Below are 22156 nucleotides of genomic sequence, written 5' to 3' on the forward strand. Positions count from 1 at the left end.
ACATGAGATAAATTCTGCTCTGATAACCAGCAGTTTTATACCAGATATAAGATAGCCTATGGGTTTTATTCTAATACCACCATCATCATTATATATTTAATTTCATGACCTGAATGTATTAACCGCATCGTCTTCACTGTAGCCATTTCCTTTCCCACTAGGTTATACTTTCTTGACCGCAGCTGTAAATGGTTTAAAACCGGTCACGCACTGTGTATTGAAGGGCGCTATCGTCAGTCAGTCTCGTGCTTTGGATGAGTGCGCGTCGCGCGGTCCAGTCAGAAGAAGCGGCTTCTACTGGAACGAGCTTACCCGTGAGCGCGCCTCCGAGAAGTTAAAACAGCTGTCTAGCTGCAGAACACGACACGGGACCACCGAGATAATGCTGTTGTTATGCTTTGTTCTGAGAGCAAAGAGTCCAAGGAAGTAGTTTTGTATTGTTTATTCTCCTGCTCTACACTGTAAAGTGTTTTCCGACAAGAAGTCGCGGATTCATGATTTGTTTTTGTACAGAACCGAGGATTAGGATACTGACGGGGTCTCGAGTTCTCGGATGAGATTTTAGGGGTCCAGAAGCACTTTTTGTAATAAGGAATGGCCACGGCACGGCTGGACTATATCGCTCCATGGTGGACCTACTGGCTGCACAATTTCCCCCACTTCAACTTCACCTTCCAGCCCGTTGATAACACCTTCAGACCCGGGGAGACGAGCTACCAGCAGGTTGGTACCTACTACCCACTGCGCGTAAAGCGCGGCCACGTTTCTCTTCTAGACTAGAGAGAGGGCTCACTGAAAGACCTTCACTGACAGCCCACATATCTAGGCAAATGATCTGAAAACGACTTTGTTGGTCAAAGATTTAACAATTTATTTGGAAAATAAAAGACATAATTTGTCTTTAGCTGAAGAATGTTTAAAATTTTCTTGTAATTTCCCACATTGCTATAGGATGTATTTCCATCCGCACCAACTCTGCACAGTTTAATGAAGTGAACACACTTTATTCTCTCTATTCTCTGCTATCATCACTGTGGCATGTTCAATAGGACGTAGCAAAATAAAGTTATGAGCAGAGTGGACACATCATCACATGAAATCACATCCGTTTTAGTATTGACATCTCCAGCTGCAAAGAATGAGTGTGCCTATCTAGCCTGGTTGCATTCTCTGTTAAGCTATTACATTCCACTCCTTGCCGCTCCTGTCTTTGGCAAATTAGTGGGAAGGAGTGGAATGTTAGCTAAAAAGTGTTAGCCTTCAGTGTCTGAGTCTGGGCATGTTCCTGGTTATCTTCTTTATTGCAGTAGTGCTCCACAGATGAATATGTGTTAAGCTTCTCAGAATAGGATTGCTGATCTAGGATCAGCCCCCCGTCCTGTCCATGTAATCCTATTCATTGTGATCTAAGGGGCAAAACTGATCCTATATAGATCAGTACTCCTGCTCCAGGACACTTGCTAGACACAGCCCCATATCTCACTACACCACACAGTGTTTATCCTGTCAATAGCCACATTACACACCATAGCAGTGTTCTGAGATGTGAGATGTGCAGTGTGACTGCAGAAAGACGTCCTGGAACGTAGCCACAGTGTCAGAGATCAGGGGCACACACAGAGATGTTCACACAGAGGTTACCACCACATAATTTGTAAGTCGCTCTGGATAAGAGCGTCTGCTAAATGACTTAAATGTAAATGTAAATAACACTGGTTACCACTACATAACACTGACTATAACTACATAACACAGGTTATTGAGACATAACACTGGTTATCACTACATAACACTGGTTACCACTACATAACACTGGTTACCACTACATAACACTGGTTACCACTACATAACACTGGTTACCACTACATAACACTGGTTACCACTACATAACACTGGTTACCACTACATAAGACTAGTTACCACTACATAACACTGGTTACCACTACATAACACTGGTTACCACTACATAACACTGGTTACCACTACATAACACTGGTTACCACTACATAACACTGGTTACCACTACATAACACTGGTTACCATTACATAACACTGGTTACCACTACATAACACTGGTTACCACTACATAACACTGGTTACCACTACATAAGACTAGTTACCACTACATAACACTGGTTACCACTACATAACACTGGTTACCACTACATAACACTGGTTACCACTACATAAGACTAGTTACCACTACATAACACTGGTTACCACTACATAACACTGGTTACCACTACATAATACTGGTTACCACTACATAACACTGGTTACCATTACATAACACTGGTTACCACTACATAACACTGGTTACCACTACATAACACTGGTTACCACTACATAACACTGGTTACCACTACATAACACTGGTTACCACTACATAACACTGGTTACCACTACATAACACTGGTTACCACTACATAACACTGGTTACCACTACATAACACTGGTTACCACCTCATAACACTGGTTACCACTACATAACACTGGTTACCACTAAATAACACTGGTTACCACTACATACCACTGGTTACCACTACATAACACTGGTTACCACTACATAACACTGGTTACCACTACATAACACTGGTTACCACTACATAACACTGGTTACCACTACATAACACTGGTTACCACTACATAAAACTGGTTACCACTACACAACACTGGTTACCACTACATAACACTGGTTACCACTACATAACACTGGTTACCACTACATAACACTGGTTACCACTACATAACACTGGTTACCATTACATAACACTGGTTACCACTACATAACACTGGTTACCACTACATAACACTGGTTACCACTACATAACACTGGTTACCACTACATAACACTGGTTACCACTACATAACACTGGTTACCACTACATAACACTGGTTACCATTACATAACACTGGTTACCACTACATAATACTGGTTACCACTACATAACACTGGTTACCGCTACATAACACTGGTTATTAAGACATAACACTGGTTACCACTACATAACACTGGTTACCACTACATAACACTGGTTACCACTACATAACACTGGTTACCACTACATAACACTGGTTACCACTACATAACACTGGTTACCACTACATAACACTGGTTACCACTACATAACACTGGTTACCACTACATAAGACTAGTTACCACTACATAACACTGGTTACCACTACATAACACTGGTTACCACTACATAACACTGGTTACCACTACATAACACTGGTTACCACTACATAACACTGGTTACCACTACAGAACACTGGTTACCATTACATAACACTGGTTACCACTACATAACACTGGTTACCACTACATAACACTGGTTACCACTACATAAGACTAGTTACCACTACATAACACTGGTTACCACTACATAACACTGGTTACCACTACATAACACTGGTTACCACTACATAAGACTAGTTACCACTACATAACACTGGTTACCACTACATAACACTGGTTACCACTACATAATACTGGTTACCACTACATAACACTGGTTACCATTACATAACACTGGTTACCACTACATAACACTGGTTACCACTACATAACACTGGTTACCACTACATAACACTGGTTACCACTACATAACACTGGTTACCACTACATAACACTGGTTACCACTACATAACACTGGTTACCACTACATAACACTGGTTACCACTACATAACACTGGTTACCACCTCATAACACTGGTTACCACTACATAACACTGGTTACCACTAAATAACACTGGTTACCACTACATACCACTGGTTACCACTACATAACACTGGTTACCACTACATAACACTGGTTACCACTACATAACACTGGTTACCACTACATAACACTGGTTACCACTACATAACACTGGTTACCACTACATAAAACTGGTTACCACTACACAACACTGGTTACCACTACATAACACTGGTTACCACTACATAACACTGGTTACCACTACATAACACTGGTTACCACTACATAACACTGGTTACCATTACATAACACTGGTTACCACTACATAACACTGGTTACCACTACATAACACTGGTTACCACTACATAACACTGGTTACCACTACATAACACTGGTTACCACTACATAACACTGGTTACCACTACATAACACTGGTTACCATTACATAACACTGGTTACCACTACATAATACTGGTTACCACTACATAACACTGGTTACCGCTACATAACACTGGTTATTAAGACATAACACTGGTTACCACTACATAACACTGGTTACCACTACATAACACTGGTTACCACTACATAACACTGGTTACCACTACATAACACTGGTTACCACTACATAACACTGGTTACCACTACATAACACTGGTTACCACTACATAACACTGGTTACCACTACATAACACTGGTTACCACTACATAACACTGGTTACCACTACATAACACTGGTTACCACTACATAACACTGGTTACCACTACATAACACTGGCTACCAATACATAACACTGGTTACCACTACATAACACTGGTTACCACTACATAACACTGGTTACCACTACATAACACTGGTTACCGCTACATAACACTGGTTACCGCTACATAACACTGGTTACCACTACATAACACTGGTTACCACTACATAACACTGGTTACCACTACATAACACTGGTTACCACTACATAACACTGGTTACCACTACATAACACTGGTTACCACTACATAACACTGGTTACCACTACATAACACTGGTTACCACTACATAACACTGGCTACCAATACATAACACTGGTTACCACTACATAACACTGGTTACCACTACATAACACTGACTATAACTACATAACACTGGTTACCACTACATAACACTGGTTACCACTACATAACACTGGTTACCACTACATAACACCGGTTACCACTACATAACACCGGTTACCACTACATAACACTGGTTACCACTACATAACACTGGTTACCACTACATAACACTGACTATAACTACATAGCACTGGTTATCACTACATAACACTGGTTACCACTACATAACACTGGTTACCACTACATAACACTGGTTACCACTACATAACACTGGTTACCACTATATAACACTATATAGGCTTATCTTGGCCAGTGTGCAGTTGTATATGAGAACTTGTTCTCAACTGGCCTACCTGGTTAAATAAAGGTGAAATAAAAATAAATAAATAAATTACACAGGTTATAACTACATAAGACTAGTTACCACTACATAACACTGGTTACCACTATATAACACTGGTTACCACGACATAACACTGGTTACCACTACATAAGACTAGTTACCACTACATAACACTGGTTACCATTACATAACACTGGTTACCACTACATAACACTGGTTACCGCTACATAACACTAGTTACCACTACATAACACTGGTTACCGCTACATAACACTGGTTATCACGACATAACACTGGTTACCACTACATAAGACTAGTTACCACTACATAACACTGGTTATAAGTACGTAACACTGGTTACTACTACATAAAACTGGTTAAAAAAATACACGCTCTTATCCAGAGTAACTTACAGTAGTGATTGCATACATGGGAATCGAACTCACAACCCTGGCATTGCAAGTGCCATGCTCTACCAACTGAACCACATGGGACCACTGTTTAACACTGGTTACCACAACATAACACTGGTTACCACAACATAACACGGGTTACCAATGGTTACCACTACATAACACTGGTTACCACTACACTCCAGACCAGAGACAAACCTCCAACACATGCACAACTGCTTTCTCTCCAAACCTTCTGGCTTTGGCAATGATCTGTCAGACAGGACTCAATGTGGGATTTCTGATGGTGTTAAGTCTAGTTTCCTGGATATTACAAAAGGTGTACCGCAGGGGTCGATACTGGGACCTGGTATCTTGACTATTTATATACATAATATTGATCTGTTAACTTGTAATATTCATCTGTATGCAGACAACACTGTTATATAGTGTATATACAGAGCAGCTCATAGATTACTGCACCTGTACATAGCCCATCTATAATTTAGCCCAAACAACTACCTCTTTACCTACTGTATTTATTTATTTATTTTGCTCCTTTGCACCCCATTATTTCTGTCTCTACTTTGCGCTTTCTTCCACTGCAAACCAACCATTCCAGTGTTTTTAGTTTTTATTTTACTTGCTGTGTTGTATTTACTTCGCCACCATGGCCTTTTTATATTTTTATTTATTTATACATATATTTGTTTGCCTTCACCTCCCTTATCTCACCTCACTTGCTCACATTGTATATAGACTTATTTTTTTTCACTGTATTATTGACTATATGTTTGTTTTACTCCATGTGTAACTATGTGTTGTTGTATGTGTCGAACTGCTTTGCTTTATCTTGGCCAGGTCGCAATTGTAAATGAGAACGTGTTCTCAATTTGCCTACCTGGTTAAATAAAGGTTAAAAAAAAAAAATAAAAATAAATATGCCATTGACCCCAACCCCCAACTGTTGGCCTGGCTATGTTAGAGCTGCAATCTGACCGTGTTACCTTACAGAAAGCCCTGGTTGGTTTAAAACTTGTACTTATTGCGGGCAAGACTAAAGACATGTTGTTCTCTAATTCTCTCTCCACAAATGTCAGATGGACGACGTATTTATTCATTGGATGGTTCTCCCATCGATCAGGTTCCCATCTATATACTGTATATCTGAGCATTTTGATTGACAAAGACTTCATGTTTAAGAAACATACGGATGAGCAAGTTAAAAAGCTATGATTTAAAGTAGGCTTCTCTTTTAGAAATAGATATTGCCTCTCCCTAAACAGCAGGAAGCAGATTGTACAGTCAATTTACCTGCCAGTTCTTGACTATGGTGACACTATTTACCAGATTGCAGCAGCCACTACTCTTAAATATTTTAGCACGGCGCCCTTCACTTTATAACAGGCGACAGTTTTAATATGGATCACTGCTTCCTGTATCAAAAAGGTTGGCTGGTCCTCATTAAAGTCCCATAGCGTCCAATTGCAATTTAAAATACTGATTGGGGAACTACTTTCTGAGGAATGTGGCTGTTTTTCTAGAATGTATGTATTGTGCAGTAATTTAGTTGGTTTTGCATTGCCTTGATTAGATTTTGTCTTGTGATTTGTATGTATTGTAGAGTTTGTCAAATGCTTTTGGCATCTCTAAGTGCCTATTTGACAATAACTTCAGCTCGAGTTCTCTCCATGTACCTCAAAGCTAAACACAAAAGTTCCATTTGATGTCAACAGGTGGGAAAGAAATGAGTCTAAACTTGTCATAAAACACCTCTTTACTGACTGATATTGTAAACCACATGTTCTAAGCTGTTATCATTCACAGCCTGGTGATTGTGTGAGCATGCAGCATCACTTCTCTGTGTGGGGGGTGTTTGTGAATGCTGCTGTTGTGTGTTGTCGTACTTCTATACTACTTTACATTGTGACATTGACCTGTGTTGCTGAATAGACAGGTCAATGGAGGTAGTGTGATGCTAACAGATTCACTTCTCTCTCTCCGGCCAAACTGGGAAACTGTCTGTCTGTGTCTGTGTCTGTCTCTGCGTTTAGTTTGTTTGTGTAAGTAGGTAACACCGTAGTCTGTCCTCTGTGATTAAGACTACATGATGTGTAACACCGTAGTCTGTCCTCTGTGATTAAGACTACACGATGTGTAACACCGTAGTCTGTCCTCTGTGATTAAGACTGCACGATGTGTAACACCGTAGTCTGTCCTCTGTGATTAAGACTACATGATGTGTAACACTGTAGTCTGTCCTCTGTGATTAAGACTACACGATGTGTAACACCGTAGTCTGTCCTCTGTGTTTAAGACTACACGATGTGTAACACCGTAGTCTGTCCTCTGTGATTAAGACTACATGATGTGTAACACCGTAGTCTGTCCTCTGTGATTAAGACTACACGATGCGTAACACCGTAGTCTGTCCTCTGTGATTAAGACTACACGATGCGTAACACCGTAGTCTGTCCTCTGTGATTAAGACTACACGATGTGTAACACCGTAGTCTGTCCTCTGTGATTAAGACTACACGATGTGTAACACCGTAGTCTGTCCTCTGTGATTAAGACTACACGATGTGTAACACCGTAGTCTGTCCTCTGTGATTAAGACTACATGATGTGTAACACCGTAGTCTGTCCTCTGTGATTAAGACTACACGATGTGTAACACCGTAGTCTGTCCTCTGTGATTAAGACTACACGATGTGTAACACCGTAGGCTGTCCTCTGTGATTAAGACTACATGATGTGTAACACCGTAGTCTGTCCTCTGTGATTAAGACTACATGATGTGTAACACCGTAGTCTGTCCTCTGTGATTAAGACTACATGATGTGTAACACCGTAGTCTGTCCTCTGTGATTAAGACTACACGATGTGTAACACCGTAGTCTGTCCTCTGTGATTAAGACTACACGATGTGTAACACCGTAGTCTGTCCTCTGTGATTAAGACTACACGATGTGTAACACCGTAGTCTGTCCTCTGTGATTAAGACTACATGATGTGTAACACAGTAGTCTGTCCTCTGTGATTAAGACTACATGATGTGTAACACCGTAGTCTGTCCTCTGTGATTAAGACTACATGATGTGTAACACCGTAGTCTGTCCTCTGCGATTAAGACTACATGATGTGTAACACCGTAGTCTGTCCTCTGTGATTAAGACGACATGATGTGTAACACCGTAGTCTGTCCTCTGTGATTAAGACTGCACGATGTGTAACACCGTAGTCTGTCCTCTGTGATTAAGACGACATGATGTGTAACACCGTAGTCTGTCCTCTGTGATTAAGACTACATGATGTGTAACACAGTAGTCTGTCCTCTGTGATTAAGACTACATGATGTGTAACACCGTAGTCTGTCCTCTGTGATTAAGACTACATGATGTGTAACACCGTAGTCTGTCCTCTGCGATTAAGACTACATGATGTGTAACACCGTAGTCTGTCCTCTGTGATTAAGACTACATGATGTGTAACACCGTAGTCTGTCCTCTGTGATTAAGACTACACGATGTGTAACACCGTAGTCTGTCCTCTGTGATTAAGACTACACGATGTGTAACACTGTAGTCTGTCCTCTGTGATTAAGACTACACGATGTGTAACACCGTAGTCTGTCCTCTGTGATTAAGACTACATGATGTGTAACACCGTAGTCTGTCCTCTGTGATTAAGACTACATGATGTGTAACACCGTAGTCTGTCCTCTGTGATTAAGACTACATGATGTGTAACACCGTAGTCTGTCCTCTGTGATTAAGACTACACGATGTGTAACACCGTAGTCTGTCCTCTGTGATTAAGACTACACGATGTGTAACACCGTAGTCTGTCCTCTGTGATTAAGACTACATGATGTGTAACACCGTAGTCTGTCCTCTGTGATTAAGACTACATGATGTGTAACACCGTAGTCTGTCCTCTGTGATTAAGACTACACGATGTGTAACACTGTAGTCTGTCCTCTGTGATTAAGACTACACGATGTGTAACACCGTAGTCTGTCCTCTGTGATTAAGACTACACGATGTGTAACACCGTAGTCTGTCCTCTGTGATTAAGACTACATGATGTGTAACACCGTAGTCTGTCCTCTGTGATTAAGACTACACGATGTGTAACACTGTAGTCTGTCCTCTGTGATTAAGACTACACGATGTGTAACACCGTAGTCTGTCCTCTGTGATTAAGACTACACGATGTGTAACACCGTAGTCTGTCCTCTGTGATTAAGACTACATGATGTGTAACACCGTAGTCTGTCCTCTGTGATTAAGACTACATGATGTGTAACACCGTAGTCTGTCCTCTGTGATTAAGACGACATGATGTGTAACACCGTAGTCTGTCCTCTGTGATTAAGACTACACGATGTGTAACACCGTAGTCTGTCCTCTGTGATTAAGACTACACGATGTGTAACACCGTAGTCTGTCCTCTGTGATTAAGACTACATGATGTGTAACACCGTAGTCTGTCCTCTGTGATTAAGACTACACGATGTGTAACACCGTAGTCTGTCCTCTGTGATTAAGACTACACGATGTGTAACACCGTAGTCTGTCCTCTGTGATTAAGACTACACGATGTGTAACACCGTAGTCTGTCCTCTGTGATTAAGACTACACGATGTGTAACACCGTAGTCTGTCCTCTGTGATTAAGACTACACGATGTGTAACACCGTAGTCTGTCCTCTGTGATTAAGACTACACGATGTGTAACACCGTAGTCTGTCCTCTGTGATTAAGACTACACGATGTGTAACACCGTAGTCTGTCCTCTGTGATTAAGACTACATGATGTGTAACACCGTAGTCTGTCCTCTGTGATTAAGACTACACGATGTGTAACACCGTAGTCTGTCCTCTGTGATTAAGACTACACGATGTGTAACACCGTAGTCTGTCCTCTGTGATTAAGACTACATGATGTGTAACACCGTAGTCTGTCCTCTGTGATTAAGACTACATGATGTGTAACACCGTAGTCTGTCCTCTGTGATTAAGACTACACGATGTGTAACACCGTAGTCTGTCCTCTGTGATTAAGACTACACGATGTGTAACACCGTAGTCTGTCCTCTGTGATTAAGACTACACGATGTGTAACACCGTAGTCTGTCCTCTGTGATTAAGACTACATGATGTGTAACACAGTAGTCTGTCCTCTGTGATTAAGACTACATGATGTGTAACACCGTAGTCTGTCCTCTGTGATTAAGACTACATGATGTGTAACACCGTAGTCTGTCCTCTGCGATTAAGACTACATGATGTGTAACACCGTAGTCTGTCCTCTGTGATTAAGACGACATGATGTGTAACACCGTAGTCTGTCCTCTGTGATTAAGACTGCACGATGTGTAACACCGTAGTCTGTCCTCTGTGATTAAGACGACATGATGTGTAACACCGTAGTCTGTCCTCTGTGATTAAGACTACATGATGTGTAACACAGTAGTCTGTCCTCTGTGATTAAGACTACATGATGTGTAACACCGTAGTCTGTCCTCTGTGATTAAGACTACATGATGTGTAACACCGTAGTCTGTCCTCTGTGATTAAGACTACATGATGTGTAACACCGTAGTCTGTCCTCTGTGATTAAGACTACATGATGTGTAACACCGTAGTCTGTCCTCTGTGATTAAGACTACACGATGTGTAACACCGTAGTCTGTCCTCTGTGATTAAGACTACACGATGTGTAACACTGTAGTCTGTCCTCTGTGATTAAGACTACACGATGTGTAACACCGTAGTCTGTCCTCTGTGATTAAGACTACATGATGTGTAACACCGTAGTCTGTCCTCTGTGATTAAGACTACACGATGTGTAACACTGTAGTCTGTCCTCTGTGATTAAGACTACACGATGTGTAACACCGTAGTCTGTCCTCTGTGATTAAGACTACACGATGTGTAACACCGTAGTCTGTCCTCTGTGATTAAGACTACATGATGTGTAACACCGTAGTCTGTCCTCTGTGATTAAGACTACACGATGTGTAACACTGTAGTCTGTCCTCTGTGATTAAGACTACACGATGTGTAACACCGTAGTCTGTCCTCTGTGATTAAGACTACACGATGTGTAACACCGTAGTCTGTCCTCTGTGATTAAGACTACATGATGTGTAACACCGTAGTCTGTCCTCTGTGATTAAGACTACATGATGTGTAACACCGTAGTCTGTCCTCTGTGATTAAGACGACATGATGTGTAACACCGTAGTCTGTCCTCTGTGATTAAGACTACACGATGTGTAACACCGTAGTCTGTCCTCTGTGATTAAGACTACACGATGTGTAACACCGTAGTCTGTCTTCTGTGATTAAGACTACATGATGTGTAACACCGTAGTCTGTCCTCTGTGATTAAGACGACATGATGTGTAACACCGTAGTCTGTCCTCTGTGATTAAGACTACACGATGTGTAACACCGTAGTCTGTCCTCTGTGATTAAGACTACACGATGTGTAACACCGTAGTCTGTCCTCTGTGATTAAGACTACACGATGTGTAACACCGTAGTCTGTCCTCTGTGATTAAGACTACATGATGTGTAACACCGTAGTCTGTCCTCTGTGATTAAGACTACATGATGTGTAACACCGTAGTCTGTCCTCTGTGATTAAGACTACATGATGTGTAACACCGTAGTCTGTCCTCTGTGATTAAGACTACACGATGTGTAACACCGTAGTCTGTCCTCTGTGATTAAGACTACACGATGTGTAACACCGTAGTCTGTCCTCTGTGATTAAGACTACACGATGTGTAACACCGTAGTCTGTCCTCTGTGATTAAGACTACACGATGTGTAACACCGTAGTCTGTCCTCTGTGATTAAGACTACACGATGTGTAACACCGTAGTCTGTCCTCTGTGATTAAGACTACACGATGTGTAACACCGTAGTCTGTCCTCTGTGATTAAGACTACATGATGTGTAACACCGTAGTCTGTCCTCTGTGATTAAGACTACACGATGTGTAACACCGTAGTCTGTCCTCTGTGATTAAGACTACACGATGTGTAACACCGTAGTCTGTCCTCTGTGATTAAGACTACATGATGTGTAACACCGTAGTCTGTCCTCTGTGATTAAGACTACATGATGTGTAACACCGTAGTCTGTCCTCTGTGATTAAGACTACACGATGTGTAACACCGTAGTCTGTCCTCTGTGATTAAGACTACACGATGTGTAACACCGTAGTCTGTCCTCTGTGATTAAGACTACACGATGTGTAACACCGTAGTCTGTCCTCTGTGATTAAGACTACATGATGTGTAACACAGTAGTCTGTCCTCTGTGATTAAGACTACATGATGTGTAACACCGTAGTCTGTCCTCTGTGATTAAGACTACATGATGTGTAACACCGTAGTCTGTCCTCTGCGATTAAGACTACATGATGTGTAACACCGTAGTCTGTCCTCTGTGATTAAGACTGCACGATGTGTAACACCGTAGTCTGTCCTCTGTGATTAAGACGACATGATGTGTAACACCGTAGTCTGTCCTCTGTGATTAAGACTACATGATGTGTAACACAGTAGTCTGTCCTCTGTGATTAAGACTACATGATGTGTAACACCGTAGTCTGTCCTCTGTGATTAAGACTACATGATGTGTAACACCGTAGTCTGTCCTCTGTGATTAAGACTACATGATGTGTAACACCGTAGTCTGTCCTCTGTGATTAAGACTACACGATGTGTAACACCGTAGTCTGTCCTCTGTGATTAAGACTACACGATGTGTAACACTGTAGTCTGTCCTCTGTGATTAAGACTACACGATGTGTAACACCGTAGTCTGTCCTCTGTGATTAAGACTACATGATGTGTAACACCGTAGTCTGTCCTCTGTGATTAAGACTACACGATGTGTAACACTGTAGTCTGTCCTCTGTGATTAAGACTACACGATGTGTAACACCGTAGTCTGTCCTCTGTGATTAAGACTACACGATGTGTAACACCGTAGTCTGTCCTCTGTGATTAAGACTACATGATGTGTAACACCGTAGTCTGTCCTCTGTGATTAAGACTACATGATGTGTAACACTGTAGTCTGTCCTCTGTGATTAAGACTACACGATGTGTAACACCGTAGTCTGTCCTCTGTGATTAAGACTACACGATGTGTAACACCGTAGTCTGTCCTCTGTGATTAAGACTACATGATGTGTAACACCGTAGTCTGTCCTCTGTGATTAAGACTACATGATGTGTAACACCGTAGTCTGTCCTCTGTGATTAAGACGACATGATGTGTAACACCGTAGTCTGTCCTCTGTGATTAAGACTACACGATGTGTAACACCGTAGTCTGTCCTCTGTGATTAAGACTACACGATGTGTAACACCGTAGTCTGTCCTCTGTGATTAAGACTACATGATGTGTAACACCGTAGTCTGTCCTCTGTGATTAAGACGACATGATGTGTAACACCGTAGTCTGTCCTCTGTGATTAAGACTACACGATGTGTAACACCGTAGTCTGTCCTCTGTGATTAAGACTACACGATGTGTAACACCGTAGTCTGTCCTCTGTGATTAAGACTACACGATGTGTAACACCGTAGTCTGTCCTCTGTGATTAAGACTACATGATGTGTAACACCGTAGTCTGTCCTCTGTGATTAAGACTACACGATGTGTAACACCGTAGTCTGTCCTCTGTGATTAAGACTACACGATGTGTAACACCGTAGTCTGTCCTCTGTGATTAAGACTACACGATGTGTAACACCGTAGTCTGTCCTCTGTGATTAAGACTACACGATGTGTAACACCGTAGTCTGTCCTCTGTGATTAAGACTACATGATGTGTAACACCGTAGTCTGTCCTCTGTGATTAAGACTACACGATGTGTAACACCGTAGTCTGTCCTCTGTGATTAAGACTACATGATGTGTAACACCGTAGTCTGTCCTCTGTGATTAAGACTACACGATGTGTAACACCGTAGTCTGTCCTCTGTGATTAAGACTACACGATGTGTAACACCGTAGTCTGTCCTCTGTGATTAAGACTACATGATGTGTAACACCGTAGTCTGTCCTCTGTGATTAAGACTACATGATGTGTAACACCGTAGTCTGTCCTCTGTGATTAAGACTACACGATGTGTAACACCGTAGTCTGTCCTCTGTGATTAAGACTACACGATGTGTAACACCGTAGTCTGTCCTCTGTGATTAAGACTACACGATGTGTAACACCGTAGTCTGTCCTCTGTGATTAAGACTACATGATGTGTAACACAGTAGTCTGTCCTCTGTGATTAAGACTACATGATGTGTAACACCGTAGTCTGTCCTCTGTGATTAAGACTACATGATGTGTAACACCGTAGTCTGTCCTCTGCGATTAAGACTACATGATGTGTAACACCGTAGTCTGTCCTCTGTGATTAAGACGACATGATGTGTAACACCGTAGTCTGTCCTCTGTGATTAAGACTGCACGATGTGTAACACCGTAGTCTGTCCTCTGTGATTAAGACGACATGATGTGTAACACCGTAGTCTGTCCTCTGTGATTAAGACTACATGATGTGTAACACAGTAGTCTGTCCTCTGTGATTAAGACTACATGATGTGTAACACCGTAGTCTGTCCTCTGTGATTAAGACTACATGATGTGTAACACCGTAGTCTGTCCTCTGTGATTAAGACTACATGATGTGTAACACCGTAGTCTGTCCTCTGTGATTAAGACTACATGATGTGTAACACCGTAGTCTGTCCTCTGTGATTAAGACTACACGATGTGTAACACCGTAGTCTGTCCTCTGTGATTAAGACTACACGATGTGTAACACTGTAGTCTGTCCTCTGTGATTAAGACTACACGATGTGTAACACCGTAGTCTGTCCTCTGTGATTAAGACTACATGATGTGTAACACCGTAGTCTGTCCTCTGTGATTAAGACTACACGATGTGTAACACTGTAGTCTGTCCTCTGTGATTAAGACTACACGATGTGTAACACCGTAGTCTGTCCTCTGTGATTAAGACTACACGATGTGTAACACCGTAGTCTGTCCTCTGTGATTAAGACTACATGATGTGTAACACCGTAGTCTGTCCTCTGTGATTAAGACTACACGATGTGTAACACTGTAGTCTGTCCTCTGTGATTAAGACTACACGATGTGTAACACCGTAGTCTGTCCTCTGTGATTAAGACTACACGATGTGTAACACCGTAGTCTGTCCTCTGTGATTAAGACTACATGATGTGTAACACCGTAGTCTGTCCTCTGTGATTAAGACTACATGATGTGTAACACCGTAGTCTGTCCTCTGTGATTAAGACGACATGATGTGTAACACCGTAGTCTGTCCTCTGTGATTAAGACTACACGATGTGTAACACCGTAGTCTGTCCTCTGTGATTAAGACTACACGATGTGTAACACCGTAGTCTGTCTTCTGTGATTAAGACTACATGATGTGTAACACCGTAGTCTGTCCTCTGTGATTAAGACGACATGATGTGTAACACCGTAGTCTGTCCTCTGTGATTAAGACTACACGATGTGTAACACCGTAGTCTGTCCTCTGTGATTAAGACTACACGATGTGTAACACCGTAGTCTGTCCTCTGTGATTAAGACTACACGATGTGTAACACCGTAGTCTGTCCTCTGTGATTAAGACTACATGATGTGTAACACCGTAGTCTGTCCTCTGTGATTAAGACTACATGATGTGTAACACCGTAGTCTGTCCTCTGTGATTAAGACTACATGATGTGTAACACCGTAGTCTGTCCTCTGTGATTAAGACTACACGATGTGTAACACCGTAGTCTGTCCTCTGTGATTAAGACTACACGATGTGTAACACCGTAGTCTGTCCTCTGTGATTAAGACTACACGATGTGTAACACCGTAGTCTGTCCTCTGTGATTAAGACTACACGATGTGTAACACCGTAGTCTGTCCTCTGTGATTAAGACTACACGATGTGTAACACCGTAGTCTGTCCTCTGTGATTAAGACTACACGATGTGTAACACCGTAGTCTGTCCTCTGTGATTAAGACTACATGATGTGTAACACCGTAGTCTGTCCTCTGTGATTAAGACTACACGATGTGTAACACCGTAGTCTGTCCTCTGTGATTAAGACTACACGATGTGTAACACCGTAGTCTGTCCTCTGTGATTAAGACTACATGATGTGTAACACCGTAGTCTGTCCTCTGTGATTAAGACTACATGATGTGTAACACCGTAGTCTGTCCTCTGTGATTAAGACTACACGATGTGTAACACCGTAGTCTGTCCTCTGTGATTAAGACTACACGATGTGTAACACCGTAGTCTGTCCTCTGTGATTAAGACTACACGATGTGTAACACCGTAGTCTGTCCTCTGTGATTAAGACTACATGATGTGTAACACAGTAGTCTGTCCTCTGTGATTAAGACTACATGATGTGTAACACCGTAGTCTGTCCTCTGTGATTAAGACTACATGATGTGTAACACCGTAGTCTGTCCTCTGCGATTAAGACTACATGATGTGTAACACCGTAGTCTGTCCTCTGTGATTAAGACTGCACGATGTGTAACACCGTAGTCTGTCCTCTGTGATTAAGACGACATGATGTGTAACACCGTAGTCTGTCCTCTGTGATTAAGACTACATGATGTGTAACACAGTAGTCTGTCCTCTGTGATTAAGACTACATGATGTGTAACACCGTAGTCTGTCCTCTGTGATTAAGACTACATGATGTGTAACACCGTAGTCTGTCCTCTGTGATTAAGACTACATGATGTGTAACACCGTAGTCTGTCCTCTGTGATTAAGACTACATGATGTGTAACACCGTAGTCTGTCCTCTGTGATTAAGACTACACGATGTGTAACACCGTAGTCTGTCCTCTGTGATTAAGACTACACGATGTGTAACACTGTAGTCTGTCCTCTGTGATTAAGACTACACGATGTGTAACACCGTAGTCTGTCCTCTGTGATTAAGACTACATGATGTGTAACACCGTAGTCTGTCCTCTGTGATTAAGACTACACGATGTGTAACACTGTAGTCTGTCCTCTGTGATTAAGACTACACGATGTGTAACACCGTAGTCTGTCCTCTGTGATTAAGACTACACGATGTGTAACACCGTAGTCTGTCCTCTGTGATTAAGACTACATGATGTGTAACACCGTAGTCTGTCCTCTGTGATTAAGACTACATGATGTGTAACACTGTAGTCTGTCCTCTGTGATTAAGACTACACGATGTGTAACACCGTAGTCTGTCCTCTGTGATTAAGACTACACGATGTGTAACACCGTAGTCTGTCCTCTGTGATTAAGACTACATGATGTGTAACACCGTAGTCTGTCCTCTGTGATTAAGACTACATGATGTGTAACACCGTAGTCTGTCCTCTGTGATTAAGACGACATGATGTGTAACACCGTAGTCTGTCCTCTGTGATTAAGACTACACGATGTGTAACACCGTAGTCTGTCCTCTGTGATTAAGACTACACGATGTGTAACACCGTAGTCTGTCCTCTGTGATTAAGACTACATGATGTGTAACACCGTAGTCTGTCCTCTGTGATTAAGACGACATGATGTGTAACACCGTAGTCTGTCCTCTGTGATTAAGACTACACGATGTGTAACACCGTAGTCTGTCCTCTGTGATTAAGACTACACGATGTGTAACACCGTAGTCTGTCCTCTGTGATTAAGACTACACGATGTGTAACACCGCAGTCTGTCCTCTGTGATTAAGACTACATGATGTGTAACACCGTAGTCTGTCCTCTGTGATTAAGACTACACGATGTGTAACACCGTAGTCTGTCCTCTGTGATTAAGACTACACGATGTGTAACACCGTAGTCTGTCCTCTGTGATTAAGACTACACGATGTGTAACACCGTAGTCTGTCCTCTGTGATTAAGACTACACGATGTGTAACACCGTAGTCTGTCCTCTGTGATTAAGACTACATGATGTGTAACACCGTAGTCTGTCCTCTGTGATTAAGACTACACGATGTGTAACACCGTAGTCTGTCCTCTGTGATTAAGACTACATGATGTGTAACACCGTAGTCTGTCCTCTGTGATTAAGACTACATGATGTGTAACACCGTAGTCTGTCCTCTGTGATTAAGACTACATGATGTGTAACACCGTAGTCTGTCCTCTGTGATTAAGACGACATGATGTGTAACACTGTCAGATTATCTTCAAAAGCAGTTCTGAACAATGTGGACCTTCCTCCTGCTGGCACATCCTTCTGGAACAACGGGACCATTTCAGATCGAGAGGTGGGATTGAGGACAGAGCCCAGAATATGATCACTTTAATGACTTGGTACAGTTGAACTCTGTTTGAGTCCAGAAGTTTACCACATGAGTTTGAATAGCGGTTTCATCTTACTTTCCACGTCATTGTTGTGAAAGAGAATGTGTTCTCAATGACTTACATGGTTACATTTAATATATTTAACTAGGCAAGTCAGTTAAGAACAAATTCTTATTAACAATGATGGCTTACACCGGCCAAACCCGGATGACACGGGGCCAATTGTGCACCGCCCTATGGGGCTCCCAATCACGGCCGGTTGTGATACAGCCTGGAATGGAACCAGGGTGTCTGTAGTGATGCCTCTAGCACTGAGATGCAGGGCCTTAGACCACTTCGCCACGCGGGAGCCCCAAATACAGGTAGTTACATTGATTTAGACACTGGTTGGATGAGAAATAATACATGCGTCTTTAGTTTCCGCTGCTCGGCCCTGTCTGAGTCTGCAACCTTGGTCAAGACCGCGGTCCGAACATGATGCCAGAACCCATAACTTGATCAGTCAAATTGAGTCAGGAAAATAGAAGGTAGCTTCCTGATAAGGCCTGTTGAGACAAACAGCACCTTATTAGAGTCATGAAACCATGCCAGGTAGGAGTGTGGAGAAACAACATGGGCCCATAGGGCTCTGGTCAAAAGTAGTGCACTATATAGGGAATAGGGCTCTGGTCAAAAGTAGTGCACTATATAGGGAATAGGGCTCTGGTCTAAAGTAGTGCATTATAGGGAATAGGGCTCTGGTCAAAAGTAGTGCACTATTATAGGGAATAGGGTGCCATTTGAGAGGCAACCATATTTGGCCAAAATCCCATGCTTTCACTTGGCTTTGATTTCACTTCTTGAATTTTGAACTCCTCAACACTCCAAACCACGGGCTGAACTTTTGTCTACTTCTGTAAATGGCTGTGTGTGTAGTTGTACTTCTGGTAATGGCTGTGTGTGTAGTTGTACTTCTGTAAATGGCTATGTGTGTAGTTGTACTTGTGTAGTACACTATGTTTGATCGCTTTCATCACCATTCATCAAAATGAAAGGTACAAACTTCAGGCGTACCTAATCTCAAAAACAAAGACATATGGCTACAGTAGACCCCCCGTGTTCTGCTTTCTCTCTCTCTCTCTCTCTCTCTCTCTCTCTCTCTCTCTCTCTCTCTCTCTCTCTCTCTCTCTCTCTCTCTCTCTCTCTCTCTCTCTCGCTCTCGCTTGCTCCCTCGCTCTCTCTCTCGCTCTCTCTCCTTTCCTACCCTGGCTATTCCTTCATCATTCATGCTCTGAGGGTAACCTCAGTCTGGGAATCACAAGATTGGAGGGAGGCCGCTTTGTCACCTGACGTTGAGCTGTAACTCCATCAGCCTCTGATCATTACTGTTTCCCCCCCTAACACCCCAACTCCTGTGTGGATCAGCTGGTAGAGCGTGGTGCTTTAACCACCAGGGTTGTGGGTCAGATACCCGGGCTCACCCATACGTACAATGGATGCATGTTGGCGAGCATGACTGTAAGTTGCTTTGGATAAAAGTGTCTGTTGAATGACAAATGTTAATAGTAGTAGTCCAATAGACCCCAGGTATCTCTCAAACCAGCAACTCCAGGTCATGTTCATTAAACACCAAACTGATAACACAGAGAAGGAATACCTAGACTTGTCCAATGAGAAACCTTCATGTTCATTAAACACCAAACTGATAACACAGAGAAGGAATACCTAGGCTTGTCCAATGAGAAACCTTCATGTTCATTAAACACCAAACTGATAACACAGAGAAGGAATACCTAGACTTGTCCAATGAGAAACCTTCATGTTCATTTTTTTATTTTTAATACTTGCTACTTTGTGCCCTACTGAACACGATCCTGGGGTGTATTCAGTGAGCCTGCCCCCTCCCCTCTCCCCATCTCTCTCTCTCTCTGTCTCTCTCTCTCTCTCTCTGTCTCTCTTTCTCTTTCTTTCTTTCTCTCTCTCTCTCTCTCTCTTTCTCTTTCTTTCTTTCTGTCTCTCTCTCTCTGTCTCTCACTCTCACTCTCTTTCTCTTTCTGTCTCTCTGTCTCTATCTCTCTCTCCCCTCCCCCATCTCTCTCTCCCTCCCCTCCTCTCTCTCCCTATCTCTGGCTTCACACAGAGACCTGCTAGTGATGATGACTGATGAAACAAACATGACTTTTGACCCAGTATATCTTTTCATATTAGTCTCACTTGATTCCAGTGTCTCCCTTTCCGTCAGAGTGGGTTCACTCTACACAGTAACCAATCACAGGGCTTGTATCAACTCAGGACCTGACATGATAATATATACTGGTTGTCTGAAGAAATGGTGCTTTGCAAATGAGTTCTCTAAGTGTGACAGTTGTATTTGTCCTCTTATTAGTCAATAACAAATGCATTATAACATGCTCATCTCTCTGTTTCTCCCTCTCCATTCCTCCCCTTCCCTCCCTCTCCTCTCCCTCTCTCCCTCCCTCCCCGTCCTCCCCCAGTCTCTGGTCTTCCTAGCCTGTATATCAGCTGCTGGACTAGTCCTGAGCCTCCTGCTGCTGTCTGTCTACCTGACCAGTGTGTGCTGCTGCAGGAAGGAGGAGGAGGAGGAGACCAAGAGGCCTGACTCCTGCTGTGTCTCCTGGACCGCTGTCATCACTGGACTCATCCTATGGTGAGTAGTATCACTGGAACTGTTTGTATCTAACAGTAGTGTACTACAGTATTAGTGTTACAGGGGCCTTTCTTCAGTCTGTCCCGGGTGTGGTTAGAGGTGTTATCTTATATTACAGAATTACAAGCCAAGGTCTTTTAAGGGAGTATACAAGGCACAGACGTTCCCTTCACCTAGCCAAGTTCCACTAGAAGCAAACCAAATCTAGTATGTGGGGCTCCTTTAGTGTCTAGATCAGGGTTCTACAACTCTGGTTCTGTGATAGTGAGGTAACACAGCTAGCTAATCAAGGTCCTGGCCGGTAGCTAATTAGTCAAATAAAGTGTTTAGGTTTGGAGTGAAACTCCAGGAGGGGAATTGGACAACCCTAGACCACCCTCCTGTGTTCTTGGAAAAGGCTTTGATGTGATCTTTGACATTCAGGAGTTGACCTCTGACCTCATTAACTCACACACAGAGGCTGACATGCTGCTATGGTGGTGAGAGAGAGAGACAAGATGGTCACTTTTGGCTTGACCCACTTTGATGCAGGATGTTGTAGACTGAGGTCACTGTGACTGACCATTGTGTCGAAAGCAGACTA

At 42.5% G+C, this 22156-nt stretch overlaps 1 protein-coding gene across 1 annotated transcript in view; it reads left to right on the forward strand.

Annotated features, from left to right (window-relative positions):
* Nucleotides 1-295: 295 nt before the first annotated feature.
* The window catches only part of LOC139570896 (protein tweety homolog 2-like), a 100192-nt gene continuing 78331 nt past the window's right edge, over nucleotides 296-22156 (forward strand). Inside the window, exons 1-2 of the mRNA XM_071393204.1 lie at nucleotides 296-723; nucleotides 21401-21573. Of these exons, the coding sequence (XP_071249305.1) occupies nucleotides 595-723; nucleotides 21401-21573 (302 nt within the window). The 5' untranslated portion in view covers nucleotides 296-594. The remainder of the gene's footprint in view (nucleotides 724-21400; nucleotides 21574-22156) is intronic.

The sequence above is a fragment of the Salvelinus alpinus genome, chromosome 1, assembly GCF_045679555.1.
Source record: "Salvelinus alpinus chromosome 1, SLU_Salpinus.1, whole genome shotgun sequence".
Lineage (NCBI taxonomy): Eukaryota > Metazoa > Chordata > Actinopteri > Salmoniformes > Salmonidae > Salvelinus > Salvelinus alpinus.